Source organism: Cucumis melo, chromosome 10 (assembly GCF_025177605.1).
Source record: "Cucumis melo cultivar AY chromosome 10, USDA_Cmelo_AY_1.0, whole genome shotgun sequence".
NCBI classification, from domain to species: Eukaryota; Viridiplantae; Streptophyta; class Magnoliopsida; order Cucurbitales; family Cucurbitaceae; genus Cucumis; species Cucumis melo.
The window spans coordinates 24,377,094-24,399,646 of NC_066866.1; the positions used below are offsets into that span (position 1 = coordinate 24,377,094).

Consider the following 22,553-nt stretch of genomic DNA (forward strand, 5'->3'; position numbering starts at 1 on the left):
TCTGCTTAGATATTTTTAAATTATTACTAAAATCTTTTATTTCATAAGTAAACATTTTCTTTATTCTTTCAAAACCTTAACCTGTCTTTCTATGCTTTATATTTTATTTATGATATTACGAAAATATTATTCTAAATATTTGTTTTCTACCTACATTATTTTTCAAAATTACATTTATTTAAAAAATTCAGATTGTTTAGAAAAAGTGTTTTATTTTTGAAAAAGTTATTTCTTCCACAAAATCAGTTTAAAATAAACTTTGAGAGTTTTTAAAAGCTATTTAAGTTGATGTGTAACATTCCAATTCTTTTTTAAATTACTTGTTTTCAAAATAAATACTTGGAAAGGTAACCAAATCAATATCAGCGTGTCTATGTTTTACGATTAGAATTTAGTTCCCTATGCTTTGACTTTATAAACAAGAATTAAATTATAAGTTTTCAAAGCAGGGACACTTTGGTAAATTTCTTGAGATCATAAAAAACGTAATTCAATCTAATAACAAACACCACACGTTGAGAATGCAACCAAAATCTGAATAACTATATCCATTTTACATGAGACCTTCCTAAATGAAACCAAAAGCAAACGCTAAATACAATTAATTAATTATGATATAATTCTTTAAATTTTATTAAATTAGTCGATAACTTTCTACTTTCTTGTTTTTTTTTTCTTTCTCCTTCTTTGTTTCTTCATCTTTGACAAGAAACCCAATTATGTTGGATAAATATTCCCGTTTCCTATTTTTTGAGAAAACAAACAAAAACATAAATTTATCTGATAATCATTTTTTTTGTTTTTTGTTTGTTCGATTGTTTCCCTAAAGTTTTTACTTATTTTTTTAGTTTAAATATTATTTAATTATGTAAAAAAATAAAAAATATATTATTCATTAAAATATATAAAAAACAATTATAAAAAACATACCTTATCAAATATACGTAAATCTCGTTAAAAAATTAATAACTATAATACAATATAAATTTGAAATATTATTTCTCATTCAATTCATTTATCTCAAATGATATTGGTTCAAATTCAACCCAATTATATTATTACGTAAATGTTATGGTTGTAATAAAGATAACTTAAATGATTATTTCAGTAAAAAAAATGATGTAAAATTCTAACAAATTTGAGTAATACTAGAAATAGTAAATTTAAATTTAAAATATTATGTAAACATGCATAATGCATATTGCAAAATTTGAAATTTAAAATCATTTAATAAACATATTCACAATTTAAATTTTGAAGATCAAAATAATATATAAATTTAGATATCAAACAATTTAAAATTAAAAATTAAACTAAACATATAAATATAAAAACTAATAAGTATAAAATATAAAATAAATATGGTTAAATAGAAACAAAAAAATTAAAATTAGATCTAAAATTTGAAAATTCAACATCCATGCGAAAGATTAATAAAGAGAGAAGAAAATAAATTAAAAAAGTAGTTGAGATGTAAATATGAAAAATTAATAAAGAAAGAAAAAACATGAATTCAAAGAAACAAGATTGTGAATTGAAAAACAAATAAAGAAAGAAAAAAAAAGTAAATAAATCAAGTTAAGAAATATAAAAAACAAAGGGAAATTCGTGGAAATAGCAAATATGACGATAGATTAAAAAAAATAGCAAAATATTATATTGTTTTGATTTATAGCAAAACTAACTGCCATAAATATTTTTTCATTTTTTTGACCCGAAATTATCCCTCCACGGATGACAATTGTCATATACAAATAAAGTGTATTTGTTGAGATAAAAAAAAATCAAACAAAATATCACATATTTGTAAACACACCCACTTATGATAATTATTAACTAAATAAAAAATTATTATATTATTTCAAATATCCCTAAACATATGCCATTAGTTTCAACATCTCCTAATTATCATGATAAAAATTAAGAAATTCACGAAAAAGAATTTCAAATATTCAATTTTTTATTTTTCGAATAATAAATTTAAAATTAAATCTCTCTCTAAAATCATGCCTAATTAATTATTAGGATAAACATAAATAAACGAAAAAGAATTTTAAAGATTCAATTTTTTACAAACATCGTACCAATCTCTCCCTAAAATCATGTCAAATGCAAATAATTATCATAATTAGTTAAGTTTAAATTCAAAATTCAATTCATCCCTAAAATCATGCCAAAAACAATACAATAATTAATTATTAGGATAAAAATTAACTAATTAAGGAAAACTAAATTAAGAGATTCAATTGGAAGCAACGGAAAGTGATCTTAACAATCAACCGAAACGGAGATGCCACGCGAACAAATAGGGGACAAATCCAAAGAATAACTCACCCATTTGAAAACGAACGGAAGGTTGAAGACGAAACAAATGATTGAATACTTGAAGGAAGGCTGGTGGAATGCGATCTTAAAAGAAAACAGTGGAAAACGATCTTAAAACTCACCGAAACGGAGGAAAGAACGGAGATGACCGTGCGAATGAAAGTTTGAAGCAATAGAGATGCTAATTGAAAAATTGAAGCAACGAATATGCTAAAGGAACAAAGATATGAATGAAAGGAGATACACAACAAAATTCTAGAGTTTTCAAAAGTGAAGAAGTGAATGCAGAAGATGTGAAGTAGTTGCATGCAGAAGATGTGATATATTGTAGAAGGTGTTTATTTTCGTTGGGAAAAATTAAAATATTCAAGTGTGGGTGCATAGTTTGTATTAATTATAGGGTATTTGTGATATTTGTTACAATTGCATTTAGAAATCACATTTAAGACATTGTTCTCTCGTTCATTATTATTTAAAAATTAACTGTTTTGCAATTTTATCAATTTAAAAATAGAATTTCAATTTATTGAAAATAAACCTCTAATTTTACTATTTTTATTTTTATTGTAAAAATAAAATTGGAAAGGGGACAAAAAGGGAAGATTTGAGTTGTAGTGAGGAGGTTAAAAGGGTAAATGAGACTTTGTCATTTTGAGATGAGGAAAGTTAATGAGATGAAGGTTTGAAAGGGAGAAGAAAGAAAGAAAGAAAGAAAGAAAGAAAAGTTAATTATGTTGAACAATTCATTTTGTGTGGTATGTTTAATAAGTTATCTATGCGCATATATATATATATATATGTGTATAAATTAAGAATATTTTTTATTTTAGGAAGTTGTACGAACAATGCTCACCCTCTGCAACTCAAACCCTCTCTCTCTCCTTCAAACTACATTCCCCTCCAAAAACACTATCACAACTCCAAACAACAAATTCTACACCCTAAAAATGGCCGCTGATTTCGATCGAGCCACTGAATTGAAGCAATTTGACCAAACCAAAGCCGGCGTCAAAGGCCTTCTCGACGCCGGCATCAATCAAATCCCTCGCATTTTCATCCACCCACCTGAAACTCTCTCCGACCTCAAACCAACCTCTAAATCACCATCTTCCTCTCCCCCCGTCCTCGTCCCCACCATAGACCTGGCCGCCCTCCACTCCCCCGACAACCGCTCCTCCATCGTCGATCACATCCGAGACGCCGCCTCCACCTTCGGATTCTTCCAAATCATCAACCATGGAGTTCCGCAAAAAGTGCTCGACGATATTCTCGATTCCATTAGGGCTTTTCACGAACTGCCAGCGGAGGCAAAATCGTCCTACTACCGGAGGGACGTTGAGACCGGAGTGTCGTACTTGTCGAACATCGATCTGTTTAAGGCAAAAGCGGCCAGTTGGAGAGATACGCTTCAGATAGGACTAGGACCGATGGCTGCAGCGTCGGAGAATATTCCGGCGATTTGCAGGAAGGCGGTGGCGGAGTGGGCGAAGGAAACGGAAAGGTTGGGGTATTTATTAGAGGAATTGCTGTGTGAGGGATTAGGGCTGAGATCAGAGCGGCTTAAGGAGGCGACGTACGGAGAAGGGCGGATGATGGTGGGGCATTACTATCCGTACTGCCCACAGCCGGATCTGACGGTGGGGATAAAATCGCACACAGATCCTGGAGTTTTGACCGTTCTGCTGCAGGATCATATCGGCGGTTTGCAGATAAGGCACGGCGGTGGTTGGGTGGATGTTGAGCCCGTCCCCGGTGCTCTTGTTATCAATATCGGTGACTTGCTTCAGGTAACCTTAAAAAGATTGGCTGAGTTATTTTTGGCTATGTTCTCTAAAAAAATAATAATAATATATTTTTTTTATTTTAAAAAAAACATAATTCATTGCCCTCAATTACTGAAGCATAAAAATAATTTTGGCTATGTTTTCTAAAAAGTTGTTTTAAATGAAGCAGAATCTAAAAATTTTGTTATAAAAGTTGGTTTTATTTAAATGTGAAACTGATTTTTATTATTAAATAAAATAATGAAACTCAAAGTACATGACCAAATTAAATATAAAGGAAAAGAAGATTTATTTGAAAGTATCATAATTAGAATACATTAGTGAAATTAAGAATAAAATGGTTAAATTTTCAAATTATTAGAAAATGTGCCTAATATATATTTTGAAAAGCAAGAATATTTAAGTACCATAGATATTTGATGGACTTCTCTCTTCAATTATTATTCACGGTAGAATAAATTTATGTATGATAATCCCGAGATTGGTAATACAATTATACACCTATATTAGGAAAATACAATTTAATTTTTGTTTGAGAGGTTTCAAATTTATTCCAACTAAATTAACTTTCCACATTTGCCCCCAAACTCTTAGAATGAATTTATTTTTGGTCAATCATATATTTAACCAACCAAAATCCCATTTGAGTTTATTTATTGGAATTTATTAAATATTCACCTAAGATTATTTTTAATTCCTTGCAAATCTCTTGGATGATGCGTAAACAAGTCAAATATTAAAGAAACAAAAAAGGATAGAAAAGAACATTGATTTTCTCTTTAAATAATCAAACAGACTGTCAGCAATTTCCAAATGAGCCTATTGCACATACAAAATCTAAAGTTCTAAAATATTATTTTATTTTATTTTTTCTATATTTATTAAAACAATCTGTTCAAACTTTAAAGTTTAGCTAAATATAAATTAGGTACTAGGTAGAATGCAACCATGTAATTTTATATTTTATATTGTTTATTTTCTATATTAAAAAATCTTTATCAATTCAATTTTGATTTTATTATTATTTTTTTCAGACTTTGAACCTATAATGATTAGTTTTATAACTTATAAACAAGTAGTGTCTTTTATAAAGTAAGGTTTCAAGATTTCAGATTTCAGTGATTGAATTCTTTCGTTGCTTTCTGAATATTCTAAAGATCAAAAATGATTTTTTTTTTTTTTTTTAAGTTATAAAATAATATTATTTTATTTTTACATGATATTAAAGAATATCACATACTTAGATTAATGATTTTTGTTGAACAAAAGTGTAATATTTCATTTAGTTTTGGTTACAGATCGCGTCAAATGATGTGTACAAAAGTGTGGAGCACAGAGTATTGGCAAATGGAAAGCCAGAAGCACGTGTTTCCGTTGCGGTTTTTTACAATCCTAGAATCAGAGATAACTTATATGGACCATTTCCAGAACTAATCTCACAAGATACACCAGCTGTATATCAACAATTTACATATGCTGATTACATAACAAGATTTTTCAACAAGGAGTTAGATGGGAAATCATTGCCCAACCATTACAGAGTATGAACTTCATGTTTGTGCTATTTTTTACTTTCAAACTTTGAAAATGTTTGTATCTTTTAGGGACTTCCTTCTTTAAAAATAATATATTATAAGGATGAAAATATTCTATAAAAATATTTAAGTTTCAATATTTAGTAGAAAGTCGCATGTTAAAGGCCCAACCTTCCTGCAAATATGTTAATTTTTTTTTTTTTTTTTTTACTTACAGAAAATCAAAAGATCCTGTGTTCAACAACCTACCTACATCAATCCTTCATCTTTTCGTAAAACAAAAAAAAAAAAAAAAAAAAAAAAAAAAAAAAAAAATTAAACGATCAAAACTCTAAATAAATAATAAAAAAAAAGAGTAGATCACATCTCCAACAATGTCATTAAGAAAAAAGCGACCATACTGAAAAATTAAGTTTGATTCAATTATATCTTTTCATTTTTTAACGAGCAATCTACTTCGGGTTGAAAAAAATATTACACCATCAAACTTAAATCCTACATAGAAAATTAAGGTCCAATTTGATTTTGGAATCTTTTTTTTTAATAATGCATTTTAAAAAAGTAAGGTCAAAAATAGGGTGGGAGGCAAAGTATTGACAAAAATAGAGTGATTTTGTGGAAGTCGTGTACCTTTGCTAGGAAATCGTAGACGGGGTCCACGACTTCAATGTGTGGACCCCATTCCCTTCTTTTTTTTTTTAATTCAAAGATATTCAATATATATATTTATTTATTTAGTATTTAATGTGTGGGTCCCACACGTATTAAATATATATTTATATATTATATATTTATTATTTAATACGTGGGCCCACAAGTTATTTATTTTTAAATTTAAATATATTATATATTTATATATTTATGTAACATTTAATATATATATATATATATATATATATATATATATATATTATATATTATATTTTGGATTTTTAATAAATGGATTAAACTTCTTGAAACAAAATTAAACAAACTCAATCTTTTGGATTTCTACTCTACCAAATTTCGTTATTCGGACTAAGCTAAGCAAATAAAAGATGAAAAATAAGTAAAAAAATTTGGGAATATTTTTTTTAATAATGCATTTTTAAAAAATAATATCAAAAATAGGGTACGAGGCAAACTATTGACAAAAATAGATGTATTATTAAAAAAAATATTCCCAAATTTTGTTGGATTTTATTTATATAAATTTGATGTATATATAGAATACTATTGTCTTAATTTTTTTAAGCTCGTTTTTACTTATTTTTCATCTTTTATCTGCTTAGCTTAGTCCGAATAACGAAATTTGGTAGAATAGAAATCCTAAAGATTGAGTTTGTTTAATTTTTTTTTCAAGAAGTTTAATGCATTTATTAAAAACCCAAAATATAATATATATATATATATATATATATATATATATATATATATATATATATATTAAATGTTACATAAATATATAAATATATAATATACTTAAATTTAAAAATAAATAACTTGTGGGACCCACGTATTAAATAATAAATATATAAATATATAAATATATATTTAATACGTGTGGGACCCACGCATTAAATACTAAATAAATAAATATATATATTAAATATCTTTGAATTAAAAAAGAAGGGAGTGGGGTCCACGCATTGAAGTCGTGGACCCCGTCTACGATTTCCTAGTAAAGTCGTGTACGGGGTACACGACTTCCACAAAATCACTCTATTTTTGTCAATACTTTGCCTCCCACCCTATTTTTGACATTACTTTTTTAAAATGCATTATATAAAAAAATGATCCTTGATTTTGTGATTTGAAATTTCATTTTTAGAAACACAAAAATTCATAAAAATGAAACTCAAGATTTTATAATTGTATTTGATTGTGAGTTTGAGAACGGAGGAAAAGAATATATGTGTTGTTGGCAAAATTTATTTTTGACTTATTCACTGCAAGAAAAACATACATTTTTCGGTGTATACATACTATAGTAGTCAAAATTCACTATTGTAAATCTTTAATAGTGTTTTTGGAGATGCTGTGTCATAGATGATGTTATTAAAAGTCTTACACTTTCTATATGTTTTTTTCTCGCAATAAAAGGTGTTGTTAAAAGTCCATTTTTAATTGCATAATTGTTATGTCATGACAACACTTCATAGTATGTTGACATAACACACTATGATTACTTTTTATTAGCATGTAATTATCGTTATGGAAACAATTTTATAACGTTTTAGTATGTTGAAAAGAAGAGTAATTTCCATATTATAACGTTAATGATAGCAAGAAACATACGCTATTAAACCTATATTATAACATTTTTATAGCATGTGAATTGTAAGCCTTTGATAGCTTATTTCTCAACGTTTGCCATAGGTGATGTTATTTAAAAAACGTAGCATATCATTTTCAACGTCATGGACAGTGGTACGAAATTCCATTGCACGGGTTTTATGTTTAGTAGCATTGGCGGAATTTCTATACTTTATACCCATACCATTTTCCTTAGCATTGAAAAATGCTTTCAAATGTTTCTTTTTGTCCATGTTTGTAGCTTTACTTTTTACATATATGATTGAAAATTAATCTCTACTCAAGTGTAAATAAAATCTTTAAAGTTCTGACGTATAGAAATGAAATATTACATATTAATAACAATAGTTAATTTAAGCAACAATGAAATGTTTAAGACACATACAAGATGCTTTAGTTCCAAATTCACACAATCTCTTAAGACATTGAGTACATATAATTGGAAAAAAAAAAAATCCGCATGACTAAAAGTTCATACAATATATCAATAATCAATCTAGTTTTCATAGTTTCAAAAGCATCCAATACAAGAGTACTTCCCATAATACGTAACTCTCACATGTTTTGCCCCTTCAATCACCAAAATATTTTGATCTTTAAATCAAATAATACATCAACCAATAAACTAAATAAATATTAGTTACATTAGAATTAGAAACTTCAACCAAGTTGAAAAAAACATTGATTACATATCTTGACTTTATTAGCCAACCAAGCAATAGTGGTGGCTAATGCATGATCAATGACAACCAGGTTAGAAGTAGGCCTTCGTAAAAATGAATCAAGCTTCTTTATTGTATCAACCTATACTTGCACTGCATTAGAACCAAGTGGGATATGATAATCCAATGTTTGAGGACCATTAGAAGACCATCTTCCTTTAGCAATCAATTTTTCAGAGCCAGACCAATCTAGAAGCATGCACTTTACGATGAGAATTGATTATAACACTCTTTCCCAATATAAAAAAAAAGCCAAAATGTCAAATTTTAAGTAAATTTAAATATAATATGAATAGAAATAATAAATATAGTGTGTGGAAGATAAATTTACGTGGTGAAGAATCGACAATTTGGTTGGTGTGGATTTGTTGCATCGATGCCATTAACAAGATTAGGGTTTGAAACAATAACTTTGAATTACTAACAAAAAGGCAATAAAGAACATAAAATATGAAACAATATTACACATTGTACAAATCTTGAAACAGAAAACCACGAGGTTTTTTACTCTTTTTCCCCTTGTTTACTACAACTTTTCCCTTAAGCAAACTCTGAAACGAAACAATGAAATAATATTACACATTATTGTTTTCTTAAAATCAAGAAGAAAAAAGAAAATATTTGATAGGCAACTTAGTGACATATTTGCTTCAAGTGTTGTAAATAGTAAAGTGTCGGCTCACCAAATGCAACATGAATTAAAGAACACTAAGTTGAACGACAACCTCATTAGTTCACATGAGAACTAATTTTTTAGTGTTTGACATAAATATCTAGTAATTCAATGTTAGTACAAAACTACATATTTGGTTATAAATAATATATTTGTGCAAATGTACAACAAAAAAATGACATACAACAAATTAAATTAAAAGGCAACTCATCTATTATGAATTATGTGTGTGCAACTTTACATCAAGGCCACTAATTCTATACTAGTACAAATTCACAAAATGGCCACAAATGGTATAATTGTGCAAATGCATTAAAAAAAAAAAAAGAAGTCCTATATATAACTAGTGCATACTCCAAGCAGTCCAAAAAAAAAAAAAAGCGCACTATGTTATCACAACGATAAACATGTCTTTACAATCATCTCGATACCTACGATGTTCAAACTCCTCATCAATTTCTTCAAGCGTTATGAAAGAACCTTGACCAGAAAACTTCTTATCCACGTCAACTTTGTCATACTTTTCTAATTCATGAATTCCTCTTAGGAGTGCTCTTAATAAAACATATCAGTTAGAAATGTCATGTTCTCTTGCACAAAATACTTGTTTTGCTTGTGATGCAAGATTATATGACTCTCTCTCAAATTGATGTTGATTTTGATGTAAGTTAATAAGTGTAAATCCATATTCAACTTTGACACCATTATAAACATTTTCCCGATCACACTTGAGCATTGGAATTCGATGCATGTATTAAGAAATAATGCTATTTCGAAATATGTAACCACATTAATGATTGGAGCTCAATCTATATCATTTGATTTACAAGTGGTTGTATCAATAGAAACACGGTACCACCACTTTGAGTTGTCTTTTCTACACTTTTATATGGTCTCTGTGGCCATTTATAATGTACCTCGAATATGATATTTCAATCTTGTGAGGTTTATAAGCAAGCAAGCCATTTTAGTGATCTGTGTTAGGAAAATCTAGCGGAATCTGCTCATATAAATAAAAGTTACACCTTAGATTAACGAGTGAAGTATATTACCCATGCTAGTGTGTAGTTGATTATCACCTTATCTGTTAACCAACGAAAAAATTGTTCAGAGTAAATCTTTCTAAAAAGACTATTATCACTTGCAAGTTTTCTACTAGAGAGTAACAACTCATTTTTATGCATTCTGAGTGATTGATGGATCATGAATAACACTTATATAGTTAATTTGGCATAAATTTACATGCGATTAAATAAATTACTCACTCTATATATAGTTCCATCTCAGTTGTGTTAAACAACACATATTAATGTGTTAGTTCGAGAATGTCATCTTCTAATGTAACATGTTATGCAGATGATATGAGGTGACCATCATGAATAATATCATTGTTGAACTCTTCACTATGAGCATCTTTGTGAGAACTTGTAGAAATACAAGTTATTGTAGTCTTTTAGATAAAATAATGAAATAAAATTGTGCTATAAAAGAGCATAAAGCATAGCAAAACATGTGAAATTAAGAGTAATGTGTTTTATAGGTTACAAAAGACAAAATGCCTATTTATTCCAAATTTTATTGCCTTAACACAAAATTATAACACAAAGAAGAAGGAAGCGAAATGAAGAAACCATCTAAGGCAGCCATTGTTTTTGTCAACCAACTAGGCGATATACAAAAAGCACTAGTAGAAAAAGGGCCTACGACTACGGTTAAATGATGTCACAGAAAGCTTTCGTGACAGTTATTTGCAGCCATTGATGCGACAGTGATGGAAAGTATTTTATGACAGTTCTCCAAAACTGTCATGAAATGTGTTTTTCATGACATAGAATAAATGCCACGAATTCAATATTTTATGACAGATTATAATTGTCATTATTTATTTTCAATACCAGATAATAACTATCATTGTTTATATTTTATGACAGTTAATAACTGTCATTATTTTCATTTTATGACAGCAAATAAATGTCATTATTTATCATTTATGACACTTATTAGCTGTCATCATTTCACTTACCATGACTTTAATTAACTGTCAAGAAAACGTTTTTTATGACACTTTTTTTTTAGATTTAAATGTCATAATTGTGTTTTTTGTCACTATTTTTCTTGTCCTATTTTTCATTGAATCTTGTTTTTCTTGTCGCCCTGCCATTACATATACCATTACATAGACTAATACAATCGCATATGGAAAGAAACAGTGAACGCTTTAATATAAAGAAACATACACTTTCTAATTTCGCTTTAATTGTTGGTATATATATGTTTTGGTACGAACAAGCTATTTAAATAAGTACATTTGAACCAAAAATTTTCCTACCAAACCTATAAAAATGCCTATACATCAATGAATTGGCGCAAATATGGTTTCACTGCTCCAATGGATTCTGGCAAAACCTAGTAAGAAAAGAAAAGGAAAAAAAATTGATTCAACAAGACAGTACATTCACTTGAAAAACACAACACATTCACTTCAAAAACACAACACATTCATTTCACCAACACACTTCAATAACACAGTACATACACACTTCAACAATAGTAACTTCTAAGCTTGGTAGTGAATTATTCTTTTCTATAACTTTTAAGCTTGGTATTGGAAATGTAGAGGGTATTCAAATGGAAAGCCTTACATATACGGGTCACAAAATTATGCTACTGTTCAAGTACACAATGCACAATTTTATCACTAAAAATGAAATCTACAAAGTTCATCCGTATGAACAAGAAAAAAAAAACAAAATCGCAAACACCAAATTCAACCGACAAAATCAGCTAAATTAATTATAGCACTTCATAGAAAGTCCAAAACCAACAGCGAATAACAAAACTCAAAGCTAAAACACCTACAACCATATCAATGGCTAAAAGCAAAAAAATTGATCAAACGATGCACTTGCACAAAGTACAAAAGGAGAGAAAAACAACCTTTTGAATAAAAATGGATTCTGAAGTGTTGAGATTTGAAGTAGAAGGCTGAGAAGAACTTTTAGCGCCTGACAAATAAATAGAGTGTCTCATATCAACAAAAAGTGTATTCAAGGTACAGATACTAAATCAATGGAGATTTTGGTGAATTTATAACATGACAAGCAAGTTTTAGCCATTTGAAGAAGGTGGATGGCTTGTGTTTTTTAGCATACAATTTGAACAGTGACAATTAGTTAGGAGAGATAGTTCATGCCTCAAAATTCTATTGTTTCTTTACCTTCTTTTTCATTAAAAATGCATTTTTTAGATGGTAGTTTTGTGGAAAATGCCACAAAAAAGGAATGACATTAGGAATATCATACCAAAAGTACAAGAATGAGAAGTTTCACATCAGCAAAGTTTTGTAACATACTCAAGAATCATAGCCGATTGGACAATAAGGGGTTAGTTTTCATGTTTGGGAAACTTAGATTTTCTAATTTCAATGAGATAGTATTATGCGATAACAAAAGTGAACTAAATACAATGTAAAGTAGAGATTATGATAATATTCCTTTTATATATTCACATAAAACAATTGAAGAAGGGAATGAGTTAATAATAATACTCTATCTTTGAACCATTCATTAACACTGTAAAGATTCTCTACCCTCAAATGTCAAATTATTTGCTTTACTTTTTGCAAGTGACCAAAGAGAGAAAACTAAAAAGAAAAGAAAAGATTATACATAAAAAATAGAAGACCAACAACATAAGCAAGTATATAATCAATTCAACTTCAAAAACTACATTTTACTAAGCTCTAAGATAACCTTACCTCATTGATATTGAACATGGCAGCTATATCTTCCTCCAACACTGTATTTTCCATGGCAGCTCGAACACAAAAATATGTGACAAAATATATGACAAAATATGTGATAAAATGTGGGACAAAATATCTTATCCTGAGCACAATATACGTGCTTCCCTACAAACTTAGTCCACTCAGACCTTATACAATCAATGTCATCCTGTGTGTAAGTATGAGGTGAATCTTTTATTTGTAGACAATAAAGTGATTCTAAATGAGTCTCATTCATAAAAAAGTATACATGCACGATAGTTTTATAACTGTTATACTTACTACGTCTATGATAGAAGTACTCTTTGACTATATAATTTCATGCATGAACCGCATCACGTAATAACCACATTCTACTACTTCTGATTGCTTAGGACACTGGGGATACACATACAAATGACTTGACCTATGTTAGAAATAGAAATTAATTTACAACTATAATAAGATAGATATTCATATACCTTCACGACCCTCCAATTTGGTTTTTTCTTCTTCGTTATTTTGAACGACCTACAAAAGAATATCGGAGTTTGACGTACTTAAACTACTGTCTCATTAAGAAAAAATGAAATAAAGCTAAAAGTAAGTATGACATACATTTCAACTACTTCGAATACATCTGGGTTAATACGGTTTTTCAAAGGGTCTATCCAAGAGGCAGCCTCCGACAACAGCCCATTATTCTCTTTCTACACCGATCGTTGAACACAACCTACGTGATTCTCTCCATTTTTGGACTCATGGCAATTCGACGACCTTGACTTTGCCCACACAATTCTCATCATCGACAGTTGCTCCAATGGAAACTTGTTGTATGTCTTCCACATATTAACAATGGCAATTTTTAATTGATCTATGTTCGTTCTTCAATATTGTAGGGTCCTGGCGGAAGGCCTGCCTTTGGCCGTGGAGCTGGTGGCTATGAGGGAGCACCTACACTGTCAAATCTTGAATGAATGAACAAGATAGGTGTATGGGATTGTTTTTGTTAGTTTTAGTTTCTAAGCAAATTGAATCAAAGATATTGAATTAAACTCATGAGATCTTATCAGTTTTGTTTGCCTATAATAATTGTTGGATCTTTTGTTGCTGAACTTTGTTTGATGCCTCATGTTACGGATTCCTATAATCCTTTTCACACTTCTTTATATTATGGAATTCATTAACTGATATCTGAAGCATTCAGCCTCATTTTCAATCTTCTTTGTTCTAGTTACTTCCGTTAATAGTTTGATTGTACCTATTTCGATCCCCAAATTTGACTAACAAGGAAGATAATTCCTCTCATCTTCCCCATATTAGCAATGCCAATGAATTTTCTTTTTGGTCTGAGCCTTGACTTTGAAGTAGATTAATGAATTCCGAATAAGATCAATTTGTTGTTGCTTCTTATAATCTCGAGTAAGTATAATTTTTATCAATTCAAACTTGCATTAGTACCAAAATACTAATTACTTGCATATATATTTCATTTAGCGATCATTGGTCATTAATAGTCTTAATGCGTATGATGATGTGGTATACCATCTTGACTCGTTGAGAACAAGCTCCCAAGATGATATTAAATACATAATAAATATGTAAGCTAACTCTGTTTATGTTTTTTTTTTTAGTCGTTAAAAAATAAGTTCATTTTGATTTATACTATACTTTGGAAAATGTAGGACCTTGACGAATTTCCAATCTCAGGAGTATTTGAAAAATACTAGAAAAACAACATTTTGAAAAGCGGTAAAGGTAAATATATTTATCAAATTATTTACAATTTAATTTAGTACATAATCTAATATGCATTGTTATTGGTTTTGTGTTATAGTGTCCTTTACAAGTAGGTACTGTTGAATGTGCGCGAAACTGTGAGCAAGGACACAAGCATTATTACTGATATGGTATGTTTTTAAACTACTTACATTATAATTAATATTATAAATAGTATAATATGACTAATTTTTATTTTTAACAAAGTGTCTATTTGAATTTTTATGTTTTATAGATTGATACAAGAAACTCATACTCACAGCTTGAATTGGATAAAGTACGAGTAGAGTGGGCTAAATTTTTAGCTCGGTACATATGATAGACACACCTAGATATGATCTTCTTAATTTTGTAAATGGCTAACATATGGGAATGTCCATAACCTTTTTTCTGTAAATGTTTTGTTCATAGTCGTTATGCTTATATACACGAGGCAAAATATGTAAGGAGATAGACTTTAGTTTTGGTATACAATACATGTTTCTTGTTATATAAGATAGCTATTATTGTTGTTGATTTTGGAATAGGCCACAAATAGAAAATTTTAGTTGGCTATATTTGGATTGAAATTGTGTAATTGTTGACGACATTGTTGAGAAGAATGAAATTATTGTTGGTTTACTTATTATACTAAATTATTTGTCATTTTCTTCTTGTGTAACTACTGGTTGGAAAGTTTATTTTGTTGATGGATATGTTTTATTGAAATGAATGTACCTAATGCATAAAATAGAAAATGAAAAATTTGTATATTTAATATATTTATAAACAGTATACATGACACATGTCAAGTATATTATCTTACATGAATCAAATATACTATTTTATTTGACGGATAATTATTATCAACTATACAATTTTACTTGACGTGTAAATAATGTCAAGTATATTATCTTACTTGACGTGTAAATAGTGTCAAGTATACGACCTTACTTGACGTGCAAAAGGCGTCAAAATATAACATCTTACTTGCATGTAAAAGGCGTCAAGTACACGACCTTACTTGACATATAAAAAGCGTCAAGTATGATGACTTACTTGACGTTAATACAGTGTCAAGTAAACATATAATTGACGGTTTTTTAGTGTGAAGTAATCTGACTATACTTGACAGTCAATTACTTAACACTTTTAAAAATGTCAAGTAAAGGTTTACTTGACGTTAATACAAGCTTGTTTAGTCAGAGCTTCATTCAACGCCTAATGTTATTCGAGAGAATGAATTAGGTATTGGGAGTTAACTACTTGAGAGAGCACGTACATGAGATCTCACTAAATGTCATGTCTCGCTCCAAATGCCACTCCGTGCGATCATTTAAAGGATGTGCCACCTAGATATTCCATACATACCTCACGCGAGATAGTGCGTCGAACACCTAGTGAGTGGCACGACTCTTACTTTTGTCTCTTCGGGAAGCTCTTTCACTTAAGCCTTAGAGACTTTTTCATCTTTTGCAACGAAAAACACTCAAGAGATAACACAGCGGAATAACTTAAAACTCCTTTTCTTTATTAGCAAGATGCTTACAGATGTACAAATTTACAATTTACAACTTTCCTTTACGTAAAAGTAAACCAATTCTTGAAATTCTCATGTTCTTTTCCTTTCCACCAAGGTGTAATACACCTTCCTTCCTCCATCCCCCGCCTACCGTTGCTTTTTATGGGAAGGTGTTCAGGAGTATAAGAATTATGATCTCATCCTCCTCCTTGAGGCCCCCTCACAATTGTGATGTGTCGGACCACCCTTCTACAGTCTAAGTTGAAGCCCTCCGCATCAAGGAGCAATGCACTTACAGACCGGCTCCTTAGACACATGATGAGATAACATAGCTAGCACGTCATGTAAGACTGCAAAGCAACTTTGCTTATCCTCTATGCTACAACGCCCGAGACCGGGCCTTTGTTTAGCTTCTATACCTAACAACATGGGGAGAGGAAAACTCAATATGTAAGGAAATTGGACTTAGTGCGTGGGGAATTTGAGAAAATCCTTTCAGAGAACACGACAAAATTAACAATATTAAGGTCAAACTGCCTCGTATTGGTTTCATCGCATATAGCCACAGACACTTCAATCATTAGCACGAATCATGCCACTGACACCACACAGTTAGATCCTCTCGTCATTCATGTTCAACACTGGGACTTGAAACTCTTCCATTGTCGAGATCTGGGATTCACGATTTATCAGCATTATGCGAGCTACCTGGGATTTCCCATCTATGTATTACAATTAATCTCACTTTCTTACATCATTCCATCACTACAACCGGAAGGGGTGAGCTTCCTAGCTACTTTCCTTATATTATTTCATAGTAACGACAATATTAAGAAGTAAGCTTCAAGGACTCGCACCTTTTATTGCATGACCTTAGCCTTGTTGTCAAGCTTAATCGCACACTTAGAACCTCATTGTCACATTCACGATAGAACTAAAACGTACATATTATACAAGCAAACAAGAACTTTAGTATCAAACCTAATTAATAATTCTTGAATAGAATTCGTATAAAAGTGAATGCATTCATTAGTTAGATAGCGTTCTGCAATGCACCCTTCTGATCATGATTTATTATTGACATACCCTTTTAAGATTTTTCATGTGTCTACAAACATCATAATCTTGTATAAGATCCTTCATAATTTAATCTAATTACCATCAAAAGTGTATTATTTGATAAATATGAAGAGATAATAGCCCTTTGCAGCCGAGGTAGTTAATAAAACCATGAAACTCAAATTTAATTGGGATTTAGAAAAACTAGTACATTGGAAAAAAATACTGAAACTACATTATTGTAACCTAAAAGCTAGCGCTTTACAAAAAAAAAGTCACAAAAAAAAAGGAAAAAAAGAATACTTGCGTATGTTAAAGTCTTTGTATCTACTAAACGCCAATATTGGGGTCATCACCACTTGAAAACCTCCCTAATCTCACAGCAATTGAGATTTTTGTTTGTGAGAATCAATAAGATTTTTGGGAAAATGAGATTTTTTTTCTCTTTTCAAAGAGTTTATGCAAAGCACTGGTTTTCCAGAAGTGCCTTTGTCTTTTTGCATACTCTACTTCCCCTTACTTCATTCTGAAGAAGAGGAAGTTAGAGAAATATTGGCATACAAGGGAAAACATCCCACATTCCCTAAATAACTCTCTTACCTAAGGGAGTTATTAATTTAATTTAATTTAATTTAATTTAATTTAATTTAAATTAATATTAATTAATTAATTAATTAAATTAAAGGGTTTTTTTTTCAAAAATAGAACAAAGCATAAAAATACCTCATAATATGGAGTATTTTATACCGTATAGAATAATTTTGAAAAATAGAAAAAACTTACAAGCTCATAACCTAAAATAACAAAAATATTCATTGATCACATATGTGTGAAAAAATGATTATAAATAATTTTATACCAAGTCTAAACGATCTTGTAGCCTTGTACATAGTCTAAACGATCTTTTACCCTTGTACATAGTCTAAACGATCTTGTACCCTTATGACCAATCTAAACGATCTTGAATCCTTATAACTAATTTAAACGATCGTGTACCCTTATAACCAATCTAAACGATCTTATATCCAGTCTAAACGATCTTGTATCCAGTCTATATGATCTTATACCAAATCTAAATGATCTATATTAGTGATAGTGGTATATCTCTAATCTGAGACAGATAACTGATCATTTAGATATGGTACACGATCATTTAGATCTTATACCAATATCGATTATATCTTGTACCAAGAAGGAAAAAAGAAGAGGAGAGATGAAGAAGGAAGAAATTGTAGAAGAGGAAATGAAGAAATCGCAAACAATAAGTAGGAATATAAAGAAGAAGAAGTAATAACATGAGAAATTAATAATATGAAGAGGAGAAGAATAAGTTGCAAAAAAGAAGAAAAAAAGTGAAGTGAAGAATGATCCCGCAATATTCAAAAACAACAAAGGGCAAATCTATAATTATGTAAAAACAATGGTGACTTTATGAGGTTTAATTTTTTTGTTACACGGGCCATAAATATTTTTGGGTTTTGTTACATTTATGTAAGGGATAGTTGCGAATATAACAATTATATTCAAAATAATTAAGTATATAGCAACATTTTAAAAAAATTGCAAATATAGCAAAATCTGTCAAAATCTATCAATGATAGGAGTCTATCATCGATAGACCATGTAGTAAATGTTGGTCTATCACCGATAAACCATAAGAGTCTAACAACGATAAAAGTCTATCACTGATAGACTTTGCTATATTTGCAATTTTTTTAAGATATTGCTACATACTTAATAATTATTCTAAAAATTGCTACCTATTATAATTACCCTTTATGTAAATTAACTTAGTTAGTATTTCATATCAATTATATTTAAATGAATATCTCTCACATAACTTATAGTTTTAATTTAATTAATTTAATTTAATAGAATTAAATTAAATTATCAATTAATTAGGTAATTAATTAATTACTAAAACAAATATCTTTTTTTTTTTTTTTTTAATTTAATTCAAATACAAATCATATTCATATATAAATATCTCTCATACATATAGTTTTAATGTGTATCATATACTCATTAAATTTTAACCTATAGTTTTAATATGAATCTAACTCTCCTTACATTAATATTTGAACTCATTCAAATATTTTATTCTTTCATAAATTAATTTTGAATGATATCCAACAATTAAATTTATATTATAAAGTTTAATTAAAATATAAATTTTATATTATAATATATGTATCACCATACATTATATTAATTTTCAAAGTAAATTTGAACATTTCAAATTACAATCTAACTTCATTAACCTTTACAAGCTAGCTAGGAAGGAGACCTAATGGACCTATAGATAAGTAGCTATAACAATATGGAATTAATTGACAAATCATTAACCACATTAATTAATACTTAGACTAAAACTCTAGTACAATCGTAGTCTATGAAATGTACATAATAAAGTAATCCACACACATAAAAAATGGTCAAATATACAAGTATACTACATTAAACGTTTATAAACAAATATAATATACTAGGTCCTCTTCATACCTATTACACATCTCCCACTTTTCCTAAATTACCTAATGTACTTATCTCATAGACCTTGAATTTCTAGATGACCCTCGAACATTTTAGTCACAATAATCTTCGTAAACGGATCAACAATATTGTGTTTCGATTGGAACATTTTAGTTGTGAAGCAATCTTGGTTACGATCATGTCCCCTCGTTGCACAATCTATCGTATCAAGTGATACTTTCTCTCTATGTGTTTCAATCATTTGTGGTTGTGAGGTTCTTTAGAATTGGCTAATGCCCCACTATTGTCACAGTATAAAGTGATGAACAGGTTTATGTTTGGAACAACTTCCAAATCATGCAGGAACTTCTTGAGCCAAACTACTTCTTTTCTTGCTTCACAAGCAACAACATATTTAGCCTTCATAGTATAGTATGCAATGCATCCCTGCTTGATGCTATGCCATATTAGAGCTCTCCCATTCAAGGTGAACACTGATCCCGATGTGGATTTTCTTTAATCCTTATCAGCATGGAAATCAAAGTCAGTGTACCCTGTAAAGATCAAATTCATAGCTCCATACACAAGCATGTAATCTCTCGTTTTTCTAGGATACTTGAGAATAATTTTAACCATCGTCCAGTGGTTTAATCCTAGGTTGGAATGATGTCTACTGACTATTCCCACTGCATAACAAATGTTTGGTCTAGTGTAGAGCATAACACACATTAAGTTGCCCACAGTTGAGGCATAGGGAATACATCTCATATCCTCAACTTCTTGAGGTGTTTTAAAACACTATTTCATAGACAAACGAACTTTGTGCCTGAAAGTTAATAAATCCTTCTTAAAGTTCTGCATTGAATATCGAACCAACATTTTATCGATATAGGTTGCCTGAGATAGTTCTAGCATTTTGTTCTTACAATTCCTTATGATTTGGATCCCAAGAACATATTGTGTCTCTCCCAAATCTTTAATTTGGAATTGGGCTGCCAACCAAGTTTTAACGTTAGTTAGGTATCCTATATCATTTCCAATGAGGAGGCCATCATCCACATCAAGTACTAAGAAAGTTATTTTACCTTTGTTGATTTTCTTATATACACGAGATTCATCAACATCTTGGTTAAAACCGTAAGATTTGATCGTAGTATAAAATCTAATGTTCTAAGATCTAGATGCTTGTTTCAACCCATAAATTGATCGTTCACCTTGCAAACTTTTTACTCCTAACCTTGGGTTATGAACCCTTCGGGTTGAGACATAAAGATACTCTCTTCAAGATTTTCATTTAAAAAAGCAGTCTTAACATTCATTTACCCTCAACTGTAGGCAGCTTAATGTATGTTATACTCTACACTAGGCCAGACATTTTTTGTGCAGTCAGTTTAACCCAGGGTTAAACCAATCGACGATGGTTAAAATTATTCTCAAATATATTAGGAGAACGAGATACTACATGCTTGTATATGGAGCTAAGGATTTGATCCTTACAGGATATACTGACTTTGATTTCCATATCGATAAGACTTCTAGGAAATTCACGTCGGGATCAGTGTTCATCCTGAACGAGGGAGTTGTTGTATGGTGTAGCATCAAGCAAGGATGCATTGTAGACTCCACCATGAAGACTGAATACTTTGCATCTTGTGAAGCAGCAAAAGAAGCAGTTTGGCTCAAAAAGTTCTTGCATGATTTGGAAGTTGTTCCAAACATGAACTTGTCCATCACTCTATACTGTGATAACTATAAGGCAGTAGCCAATTCTAAAAAAACCTCACAACCGCAAACGAGGGAAATATATAGAGAGGAAGTATCACCTGATACGGGAGATTGTGCAATATGGGGATGTGATCGCTTTGGAGCACAATGTTGTTGATCCATTCACGAAGACTCTCATGGCTAAAGTGTTCGAGGGTCATCTATAAATTCTAGGTCTGCGAGGTATGTATATTAGGTAATCTAGGAAAAGTGGGAGACGTGTAATGGGTATAATCCCTAAACTTCTCCTTATCATCCAAGATTTTCACATGTTTCAAATCCAAAATATATTTATTTTGTCTAGGAATCAAACCACTGTATAGGAAGTAAATATTGACTAATTATACTAGTTTTTGTTCATCTCTGTAGGATTTACACTGATAGTTAAAAGCAATTATTAGTTCTTGTCTAATAATGGAAGTATTACTTCTAAAAAATAATTGTTTAGTTATCAACTTATTTTATTCCGTTGGATCTAAGACATCCTCTACTAGGTATTCAACACAATTTAACCCTATAATCAAACAAAAATCTTGCAAGCCAAATTTACGGTGTTGAAAAAAAGAACATTGTTTTCTGTTGAGACACATTGTCATCTAATCAAGTGTGATAGTAGTTGCAAAGGTGTTTTGGTCATTTTCATATTTAATAATTGTCCAAATGGTCATTCTTTAAATAAATCTAGACAATTAGGTGAAAAAGCAATACATTTTTATACATATTTATTCCCACACAAGATTTCTACATGTGATGACGTAAAAAATGTCGGCATAGGTTTCAAAAGCGAAAACCTATACATTTACTTTTTGCTAATTAGAAGTAGACTAATATATATATTGGATACCTTCTTTTCTTTCATCTTCTTTTTGCTTAATTAACTT

At 29.9% G+C, this 22,553-nt stretch overlaps 1 protein-coding gene across 2 annotated transcripts; it reads left to right on the forward strand.

Annotated features, from left to right (window-relative positions):
- Nucleotides 1–2,988: 2,988 nt before the first annotated feature.
- LOC103502535 (1-aminocyclopropane-1-carboxylate oxidase homolog 1-like) lies at nucleotides 2,989–5,767 on the forward strand. 2 transcript variants are annotated; one of them, XM_008466495.3, is made up of 2 exons: nucleotides 2,989–4,112; nucleotides 5,408–5,767. In XM_008466495.3, exons 1-2 carry the CDS (start codon nucleotides 3,171–3,173, stop codon nucleotides 5,654–5,656), a joined length of 1,191 nt encoding a protein of 396 aa, XP_008464717.1. In that variant the 5' UTR covers nucleotides 2,989–3,170; the 3' UTR covers nucleotides 5,657–5,767. The 2 variants fall into 2 exon arrangements, with proteins under 2 accessions (XP_008464717.1, XP_016903250.1); XM_017047761.2 differs by having other exon boundaries at nucleotides 3,090–4,112; nucleotides 5,396–5,767.
- The last annotated feature ends 16,786 nt before the right edge of the window (nucleotides 5,768–22,553 follow it).